The sequence below is a fragment of the Cygnus atratus genome, chromosome 5 (assembly GCF_013377495.2).
Source record: "Cygnus atratus isolate AKBS03 ecotype Queensland, Australia chromosome 5, CAtr_DNAZoo_HiC_assembly, whole genome shotgun sequence".
NCBI lineage: Eukaryota > Metazoa > Chordata > Aves > Anseriformes > Anatidae > Cygnus > Cygnus atratus.
The window spans coordinates 59,075,262-59,086,117 of record NC_066366.1 but is presented as its reverse complement, the minus strand read 5'-3'; the positions used below and the strand labels follow the sequence as shown (position 1 = coordinate 59,086,117).

Genomic DNA, 10,856 nt, shown 5'->3' with positions numbered 1-10,856 from the left:
TGGCACGGAGTCTGGCATTTCTCTTTCCCTCCGTTCCTCCAGTGCATGCAGTTTTCTCTGCAGTGGATGTGGCCACAGCTATTGTAGCACAGTTTGAGGTTTCCTGATATCCAGATCCATTTTAACTGCTCCATCAAAGACCAGATATCTGACCTTCAGCCCGCCCTTCAGGCAGCCAGAAGATGAGACGCTCAGCCCTGTTGGTAGGAAAGTGCCTCTTGGCTTTTTGTACAAGATGATGACGCACAGGTACTCACGTTCCCAGCTCAGGCATGTCGATGAAAGCAGCTATGCTGCAAGCACGGTTTTCTCTGTACTCCAGTAGCAATTCTCAAATGCGCCTTGATCCCATCTCCTCAACAGCAAATGCACGGATGAAAGTGGGGAGGGATGAACATGTGGGGGGAAGCATGAATCAAGTGCAATCCCTTTACATTTCCTTCTTAAATATTGTTTCAGCAGCCAGACAGAAATAACTTGACAGCTACACAGCAGCACTTACATTTGCATAACGTCACGTTCTCTCCCAGCAGCTTGGCCTGCCTGGCATCTTTGTCTTTGAAACCTGCTGCTCATACAGAAAGGCATTTTTACGAACAACTGAGTCATTTTGTGTGCTGACCAAAAGGTGATTTTTCTCTTTGACATCACTTCTGCAAGATATATGACAGCAGGTCTCCATCACTAATGTACACAGATGGACATCTGTATCCACAGGCACGAATGCCTCAAACACTTGTAAAATTTGGAAAGCTGGAGCTCTGCAGATGAGTCTGAACACTTGAAAAGCTGATCGACAGGAAGTAGATGGAAATTTTGAGATTTGTCTGAGATCTTGGTAGAGACACAGGCCACCCTAGAAACTTCTCAAGGGAATTACATCAGAAGTCTTCTGGCCCATCATCTGTGCTCTAAACAATAAGATCCCTCTGTTGAAAAGAAGTGTTACTTGAAATGCGAAAGAAGATAAATGTTTGAGGAGGAGGGTGACTCAGACTGCTAGTGACAGGCCTTAATTCACCTTCTGGCTATTAACTGAAAATCTTTCCCAAGTACAGTGTATACTCATGTTTTAAATACAAATCATTGATCACTATAGCAACCCCTTTATCACATGAAGCACATTCTAGCTCTAAGATAACAAGCACTTTTGAACAGAAACGCACACGCCCACTCATCAAAAGGTAAGGTGAGCATCCATTTTTTATTTTATCAAGACGATTTTTGCTTTAGAAGAAGGTAAAAGATCGCGTGTGAATTCGTCTGCACATTTTGATTTTGTATTTTGAATTCTTATTCCGAATGTATTAGTATCCAGACTGAACAGAAGGAACAGATGCACCTCTTGGGAGATTTAAAAAGTGAATAAAGAATCAATATGTATTTAATCAGACCGTTTTTCTTGATTATCATTGCTTTAGCAGTAGGAAAGTTATTGAGTTATAGGGTAGCATCTAGAAATGGAATTTCCATTCTGCCACAAGTTCTGACATTATGATTTTCCCCTTCAATCAAGCTGAACACAGTGCTTAATTTTTTAAATTTCCTACAGAACAAAATATCCCAAAAGGTAGCAGGTTCAACTGAAGTGTTTGATTTCAGTAATGTTAAAAAAAAAAATAAAGCCATCTTGAAAAAATTCCAGTGTATATTCAAAGTAATAGGTTGTCTTTTTTTTAACCAAATGAAACCAAAACATTTTTCCCCTATATACAATTTTTGCCAAATTAACAGTCTTCTGCAAAACATTTAAATATTGATGAAACTTTTTGTTGGAAATGTTTCAACAAGTGCTGTTGCTTACTAGATTGTATGGGAAATATTACACAGGATCAGGCAGTTAACTAGCATTGGCATTTCGAAAGAAAGTGGGACCCTTATTTTGCAGAGAAACTCCCTACATTTGCAAACACAAGTGAGGAGAGCAAAATTTTTTTTAAATAGAGTTGGGATCACAAAGGCAATTCAGCTTTGATGGAGGTTATATTTCTTCCTTCTCTTTGCAGGAGCATGATGAAGTAAACAGTGTACCAGATCATCACAGTGCTCATCAGCCTGTTTGTAGATGTGGTGATCTAGATGTCATCTTCACTTATAAAGCCTCAAGTCAAAAGCTGGTGGTTACTGTCTTGGAGGCCAGGGACATCCCAGACAAAGACCGCAGCGGTGTGAACACCTGGCAAGTGCACACAGTCCTGATGCCGAGCAAGAAACAGAGGGGTAAGACAAGTGTTCAGAGAGGACCCGTCCCGGTGTTCAAGGATAAAATTACTTTCAGTAAGCTGGAGCCACACGAGTTAAGTGGCTACGCCATCCGTTTCCGCCTCTATGCCGTGCACAAGATGGTTGGAGAGAAGATGATGGGAGAACAGCTGTTCTACCTGAGCAACATCAGCCAGGAAGGGGAGGTGAAGGTGACACTGATCTTGGAGCCAAGGAGTAATTTGACTGTAAGTTTGATGAAAGAAATGTGGAGTCTGTAAAATTGTTCCTTTGCTGAATGGGGACCAGCTGTTCTTAATACCTTTACTTCAGGGCCGTTAGGATGCAACTGGTGGATCTATCCTACTGTCACTTACCACAGGTAGCAGTAAGGGGAAGCACAGGGCATGTCTTCCATACAGAAAGCTGCGCCTCGTTAATGTGGCTCAGCTAGCAAGCTTGTACTTCTATACAACTCATCAAATACCGTGCCATGCAGGATTAATAGCTTGGGTCCTGGAATCACACAGGCTAATTACCTTCGTTTCAACGAGAACAGTAGTTCTTGTGCACCGTTATGTTGGTGGAGCTGTACTACTGCCAGTTCAAGAGCTACCTCATTTGGCACTAGCTCCTGGCCTGTGGATCTCAGGAATTGAGCAGTTTCCATGTTGCCAGAAACACTCAGAAAATGTTTCTTTTCATGGCAGATGGGAGTGGTAGGTCATGGGAGGAGGAACTGGCAGTGCTGCTTCATAGCCTTCCATGCATCTACAGTTGTATCCAGCTCTGGCTATGCCAATCAGTTTGTGTAGATGAGCTCTGACATGATTCATTGTCTACAAGAAGCTCAGTAAGAGGTTAGGCACACGAAATGAATGAAACATCACAGTCTGGGTGAGAAGGGGATAGAGAGAATGTCATGGTGTAAGGAAAGAAATTAAGAAAATACACAGTACGTGACTAAAAAAATCCAAAGTGCGTTCCATCCAAAAGTCTTTTTTTAAGATTTTCTCTGCATTTAATGAACTAGGATGTATGCTTATCTCAGAGGCTTTGATTTACACTAGGTTTACAGATTACATAGCGTTCCTCATCTTTAAAGAGAAAGCTAAATGGTGTTTTTGTAAAAGTAATGCTCTGATTCTTTTGGTGCCTTATCATAATTCATTCTTAGTCATTGCCATTTCTTAAGGGAGATCTTACTAAGCAAGACTACAAGATATAAATTAAAGGGAGGGTGGTGGTGAACATTCTGATGAGACTTTCAGTGCTCTTTCCCTGCAGAGTGCAGACTCTCAGCTTAGTCTGTCAGCAATCTCTCACAGTGATAGCACTTCTTCAACACAGTCCCTGTCGCATGGAGGGGTGCCAGAGCTGCTTGTGGGCTTGTCGTACAATGCCACTACGGGGCGGCTGTCAGTGGAGATGATCAAAGGCAGTCATTTCCGAAACCTCGCAATTAATAGGCCACCTGGTAAGTACTTTCACTGCTATTAAATAACACCACCGAGTCAAAATTTGTGTTTTATTTTCCTCCTCGAGATATTCAATTATGTCATTTCTGAGTTAGGTTTCCGTGCAGAGTATCTGATTGAAAATTAAAAGCATTATTGCAAATATGTGCGCTGGTAAACTTTGCAGTGTAAATGGAGGCAATCATCTGAAGACGCAGCTGACAGGACAGCAATACCAGAATGCTCCTTTTCTTGCATGTACCTTTCCAACAGCTGATCATGGCAAAGGTGCTATTACACCCAAAGCACAGAGTAATTGTCAGCAAATCCACAGAAAAAAGAAGCACTTTTTGAGTGATTATATGTTACCATGTGACATGCAGAGGCCCTGCCTAGTGCCATTCAATATTTCCTAGGGCTACACTTTTAGTCCCCTTCTGTGCTGCTGAGCACTGGGTGACCTGGTGCTTTTGGCCTTGGGGGATCTTCCTGCTGTGATTTCTTTGTAGCCACACAAAAAAGCCTTTTGCAGAAAGAAGATTTGAAAGATGTTCTATTGAGCCTCAATAGTTGAGTTCCCTTCCTCCAATACCTAAAGGAAAAAAATGGAAATTGCCTTTCAGTAGGTTTGGTTAGTGCTTGAGCTATAGTTAGTCCTTGAGGAGAACAGTGGATGGATGGTGCTAATGTCTGTGATGCAGATGGGGCCGTGCAACCATGGTGCGTGGCGTTATCTGCTTTGTTGCTTGTGCCCCTTATTCTGGGTTTGAATGGCAGCTCTGTATTCATCCCATATTATCCTTTTGCCTGCTGGCTGAAACCAGCAGCTAATGGCAATGTAGAATAACATTTTTTGTTTGCTGTTGTGTTTGGGTTTTGTGATTTGGTTGTCTGTCTGTCACCAGTAGAGAAGGTAAGAACCTTTGACAGCTCCTTGCATTCACTGGATTTGATGCAGTATCTCCAGCTTGCAAAATGCTAAGATTGCTTTTGCAAGATGCTGTGCTCTTTATCCCAGAGCTAGCAAAGCATTTATGTAATGTTTTGGTATACAGACATGAAAACTTAAGTTTTTACTAAACTACTTCAGTACTTCAATTCATTACATAAATAAACCTGACTGTGTGAGCAATCAATCCTTCAAGAATTAAGTGCAAGTCTCTTCAACAGTAAAACACATGACTTCAGTCTGTGTAGCCCTAGCTAGTCTCACATTAGCTGTGACAACAAAGATCTCCATGGCAGTTACTTAAAGGCGTGGTGTTGTTTGCATTCATGTGTTTTATTAAAAGTTTCAAGTCAGGGCATTTTTAGTTGATTTAAAGCAAAGGTAGACTAAGAGTAGGGTCTTAGCACATTCTCTAGCAAGCAAGTTCACATGTGTTTATGCAAAATGGACATATTCCTGAAGTTTTATTCTCAGACATTGAATGAAAGTAGTCCCAATATAAGTCCAAGTTAATTTGCTGCAGTTTTTCTGGTGTGTTTTCACATATCTACCTGTGGTCTTGGTGTTTTGTCACTTAACTGCCTGAAGGGCAGGATTCTGCAGCACTTCTGTTCTTAAATCAGGCCCAGCGCACGTCTTGCATTTGGCTCAGTCAGGCAGCTGTACTGCCCCACCCTTTCCCCATAAATGAAATGTTTGCATTGCAAAGAACTCAAATAATTGGCCTCCAATTTACTACCTGCAATATCATGATCAAATTGCTGACATTTGTTGGTATGCTTCTGATGAGCGTCTCTCTGGGTGCACAGTATCTAGCTCCGTGTGTTGCAGGAAGCTGAGCAACCCTTGAATTCATCGTCTGAATGCTGTGTAATTGTGTCTGTCCTGGGCCTCTCAAGGGATGGGGTTTGGCAGATTAGCGGTGTGCGCACAAATTTGCTTTCAGGATGGAAAAGTTTAGCTGCCTTGATTAGATGTCCCATTAAGCTTTTTAGCTGATGGGCACACAGGAAAGCAGTAGCTTGGTCAACAGCATCTTTAAACCTCGTAAGCATTTTGCATGTTTGGTGATGTGAAGAGAACAGGAGCAGTGCATGAGAAAAGAAGGCATTCTTTGAGGGACCTTTTATTTTAAATTCTGCCTGAATGTTCTGCTTTCTGTGTTTGTGGGGCTTCAGATAATCCTAATGAAATCAGTTCGGTAAGCTAGCCGTGCAAACTAATATTCCTGACACTGGTTCATAATGGTTCTCCCTGTCTTTGCTATTAAGGCTATCTTGCATTGTCCCATTCTTCCTTTGCACCCTTTCTATATCCAGATCAACTTTAGCATTATCAAGCCAGCTAGGTCTCAATGTTAGATCTGCTATCAGGTGAAGTTCATCAGTTCTTACAAGGAAGTTCTGAACCTATCACTATCTGCTTCTTTTACTCAAACTCACAGTTTTTTTCTGCACCTGTAAAGTGCCCAGTAGTGTGCTGAGAAGAGGAAAATCCTGTGAAGCAGGAATCAAAAGAAGCTAAGTAGAAGCAGGAAGAAAACCAGCACTTGTCTCAGATGCTGGAGTAGCTTTTCACTGATAGCTCCTGCAGACACTGCAGAGGAATGCTGTGGGGTGGGATTGTTGCTGTCTGAAACGTGCTGGTGGCTGAACGGGAAGCTCAATAAGTCCTTCACAAGCTGAAAACTAAAACTGCTGCCTCCCTTTCTGGAGGGCGAGGAAATAGCCCTTGTGTTTCCTTAGATACAGCCTATCCATGGTTCTGCTGTTTGAGGCTCGGAGAGAGCGATTTATTTCTTGACACTATCATGGGGATTTCAGACATAATAGCGCTTCAAGACACTTAAATACCAAGACCAAACTGCTATGCAGGTCAGTTACATGTGGTAAGACTGGGAGAACTCAATAGGCAGAATTCACCTCCATTTCCCACCCCTGCACACACAGAGACTCTGCAGTACCCTTTTGTGGTCCTGTCGCAGCCCAGTGGCTTTAGTATTGTCTGCTGCTGCCAGCTGCAGCTGTGGGGAATGACAGGAGAGTCTTACAAGACAGCGAATTCTCCAGCTGTGCTCTTTTGCTGCCTGATCTGCCACCTGGGGTCCTGCACAGGTGATCTCAACATCTCCTGCAGCATGTGTGCTCCTTTCTTGGCCTCTCTGCACAGGGATTTCAGTGCGCAGAAGAGGGAACTGGACTCAGGCACTGCTGATTTAAGGTGTTAAAGGCTGCCGAGGCTACAACAGGTAATTTCTGGAGAAGGTCAGGAAGATTGGAGGTGGGGGATTGTGCACATCTCTCAGTTTTTTCCTGGGAACATTTTATGCTTCCCTTAAACCTTTAAATGGGATGCAGAGTTGAACTGAGTCACTTCAATATCAAAGTCATGGGTGCTTACATGGGTAATAGCTGGGTTAGGAAACAGCTGGGTGGCCCTCAGAGACTTAAATCTACCAGGCAGTATCTTCTCTTCAGGTCACATATGTGGAATGTAAGGATCGTTTGATCAAGAATAAGCATCCAGGCATTGTTCTGGGGAATATGCAGACTTAAAGAGCTGAGTTCACGATCCCTGAGCACACAAACAGGTCCATTATCACTCAGAGCACTTAAGAGCACTCAGGAGTAGGGCTGCAGCACTGGGCTGTAAATTGGCAGCGTCTGCCAAAAAGCCTCGTGCACAAATGCATTTACAGCTTTGTCAGATGTGGGCACCCCAGGTGTTTCAGCACTAATGATACGTGTCCTGTGCACCTCCTTCTCTTCGGTTCTTGTGAAAATCATTAACATTACTTATGCCAACATTAACGAGTTAGCATTTCGTAGGGGTTCATATTTCGGTCTGTGGTATTGGGTTTTCTTAGAAGAACAAAGCTCAGCGTGTTCGCTTAAAGGATGTTTACTATAAGGAAAGTAACAAGAGAAGCATACAACACTGGCAGACACATCTTTAAAAATTTATAACCGGTTACATGCTATCTTCATGGTATAATAGTACCTTGGGATTGTAGTGATGGACCAGGGATCATTTGCCCTCATCAGCGTGTGAACATGCAGCAGAAGGATGGTCTCTGCCCACGAGATATTTAACCTCCATCAGCTGCTCTGCTGGGTGCAGCTCTCCCTCCTCTAATCCAGCCTTCGCTTTTGCTCTTTCACATTTCTTTTGGGCTTTACGTCTGGGTGTAGTGCAATTTGAGAAGGACTATTGTAAAGACATTCCCATGTCTAAGAAAAGTCCTCCAAGCTTTTCAGTAGCTGCAGAATTAATCGCACATAGTAATTACATCCGTACATGATCATTATTATACCAGCAGCATATTAACCCCATTAAACAAATACAATAGCACTAACTCTGGGAAAGACAGGAGGGAGAGAACAAGCTATCAGAGTTTCTATTGGGAACAGGAGAAATTCTTGAAGTAAAGACTTGTCTGAAAACAAACATCTACCTGAGCCCCAGACAACAATGCCAAGAAGTGCAGAAGTTGCTCATGTAGAAAAATCAGGGTCTTCAGATGGTATTTGTTGGTGTGGTATCAGAGTGTTTGAAAGTCATTAGTGGATTTTATTTTATCAAATTCGTTGTTGGGGAAGGAAGGTTATTATCCTTGTTTCATTCCTGGAGGACTAAGACACAGGTTAATTTCTTTAATTGATCCCACTTAGGCCAGGAAGCTGAATAAAAAGGTAACTTTTAACCAGCATATCTGGCACTGAACAGGGAGCTTGCTTGAGTTCCTAAAGCTTTGTAATTCCTGCTCCCATCTCATCAGTAATAAAGGGTGATTTGTACCAGGCAGCTGGGATAGATTCCGCCCAGAGAGCTTGGTAAACAGCAGTAAAGGTGCAACTGTTTGGTGCTGACTACTTGCCGGTTGGTCACAGTAAGCTTGTACAAGACCACTTCTTCTTTGACATCTTTCCATTGCCCGTCCTTGGATATATCTTGAATCAATTTAAATAAGCTGAGGAAGCTTTGTTCAAGGTAGTGAAGATGAGGCCAGCTGCAACGAGTCCCAGAAGGATGTCTCAGTAGTGAGCAGCTGGGCACTGGCATGGAAGATGAAGTGTAGATAAATGAAAGGTATCACATGGTGGGATTCAAACTCAACGAGGGTGGACTCGGAGCCTCTTGGGAGTGAGGTATTAAGCTTATAGTAAATATCCTCTGAAAAAGAAAAAAAAAGTCAATCAAATGTATATTATACAGAGAAAAAAAGATCTATTTGATTGTAAATATCCAAGCACCTGCACAATGAATGCCATATGCAGCTCTGGCTCTTGGGTACTGTTGGGTGGATGGACTGACTTGGTACAGCTCTTCCATGTGAGACATGTGCAGCCTGGCACTGAAAACCAAGGAACTTTCAAGGAGCAATTGGGAGATTTTCATGGGGATGTTCCATAATAATTAAACATCCAGTGATAGCTTGCACTTGCAGTTATCTGGTAACATTTTCAAGGGTTTTGTATTTCTATGACCATTTACACTTGCTGTGGATAATGTGAAGTTATTTCAGAACCAGAAGAGTGCATCCGAAGCAGAGTGCATGGCAATGCCTCTCCCGTTGCCATAGCTCTGAAAAAGAAAGAAAAAATGTTTTTTTTTTTTCTTTTTTTTTTCCCTCCAAAAACAAGCAGAAGACAAAGGAATTGTTCCCTGCTAATTCCAAATTTCAGCTGGAGCCGAATGTTTAAGGCAAGCCCACAGCGACTGCATGGAGCAGCGTTCACAGGAGGCCTGATGACAGGCGGTACGATAAAGCCGTGCCTGTGGGCACTGTTGCTGGCGATGAGAACAGCCAAACCTAAGCACCCTTACATCATGCTGCAGCAGAGCTATCGCTGCCGTTGCTGAGAAGCTGTGCCTTCATGCTTTCTGATACACTCCCAGCAACAATTCCCCTCTTCTCTGAGGCAGCATAAGGCACGCTATACGTTGTAGGAAGCGCTGAAAACGCCCTTATTGGAGGACAGACCTCGTGCAGCTGGAGAGACCCCTCATCTCCTGCCCCTCGCAGCCCCTCCGCTTGCACGAAACAAGCTGTCCGTGCTGGCAATTCCCCCTGCTGAGGCCAAACAGTGCTTACAGGGAGCACAGCACCCTTCTCTGCTGCCTTTCAAACGAAAGGTGCTGCCGGTCTGTTCCCCGGTGACTCAGACACCGCGGAGGCTGCCAGATCCCAGCCTCTCCTGGCGGAGAGCTGCCAGCCGCGGGAGGGGGACCGCAGCGGCGGAGGCTCGGTGGAAGCAGGGAAAGAAATTTGGCTCCTCAGTGACATAGTAGGCAGCTCTCAGCTCTTGTATAGTAAACAGAGTAGGCCACAAGCAGCCTCTGGCCCAGTGCAGATTTTCACGACGTGGGGCTGGCCGCAAAAGCTTGAGTCTAATTTTCCTCTGTGCTCTTTTCACCGGTACAGCTGCGGTGAGCCAGGTTCGGGGATCCCTGCCCCGGTGCCAGTTTCATGGGGAGGTAAAGCCATGGGCTGACAGAGCAGCAGCCTCCTGGGACAGGTCAGTCAGAGCCAGTGGAGGTACCAGGGCAGATATCTCCATGCTGTGCCGTGCAGAGTAGCAGGGATGCTGCCCCCGAGGCTGCTTTGCTGCTGTTTATTTTGTGGGCTGGGAGTGTGGCCATGCCAGCTGGGGGAAATTAAGCTCAAGGCCCAAGGCTTTATTTTACTATGGGTCTTATTAGTCTGGATTGCAGCATGCTGGCATGGTTATACTGCTTTTGGAAACGAGCTAGCTTGCCTGGAGCGAGGGTGGGAGAGTCCGCACAGTGCTGCGTTATGCCCTGCAGTCCACAGCCCGAGAGGTCAGAAGTCTTTGGTTGTTTATTTCCTTTCTAAATATAAATTCAAGCAGGGAGCTGGACCCTTTTGTATTGCAGTGTTTTTGTTCACAGGTCAGTGTTTTTAATAATGGTGAAGCTTAGGGTAAGTGAAAGCAGAGCTCACGCTAAGCTCCGTGCTCCAAAACCAGGAACGTATAAATTATAGTTGATTATTCCCCTGAGTTGTCATTATCAGTTAGTTCCCTTGGAAGGATGATGACAGAAATGGGTCATTAGAAGAATCACAGATAAACTGATTGCCTTTGCAGATGAGCTCTCAAGAGGTGTTTTATGGTTGGGGCACTGCTGATGGAGACAGAGCAGTCTGCAGGAGAAGACGTTTGGCCAAGCCTCTGGAGTAATACACAGCGCCAGCCCAAAATGTGTCTGGCTGCCTGCAGCATTCC

At 44.1% G+C, this 10,856-nt stretch overlaps 1 protein-coding gene across 6 annotated transcripts in view; it reads left to right on the top strand.

Moving 5' to 3' along the window:
- SYT16 (synaptotagmin 16) overlaps window positions 1-10,856 on the top strand; it is a 102,457-nt gene that overhangs the window by 84,990 nt on the left and 6,611 nt on the right. For 4 of the 6 annotated variants that reach the window (XM_035551111.2, XM_035551112.2, XM_035551114.2 and 1 more), the window contains exons 7-8: window positions 2,007-2,450; window positions 3,490-3,679. In XM_035551111.2, the coding sequence (XP_035407004.1) occupies window positions 2,007-2,450; window positions 3,490-3,679 (634 nt within the window). The remainder of the gene's footprint in view (window positions 1-2,006; window positions 2,451-3,489; window positions 3,680-10,856) is intronic. The other 2 variants (XM_035551116.2, XM_035551117.2) reach the window with 2 other exon arrangements.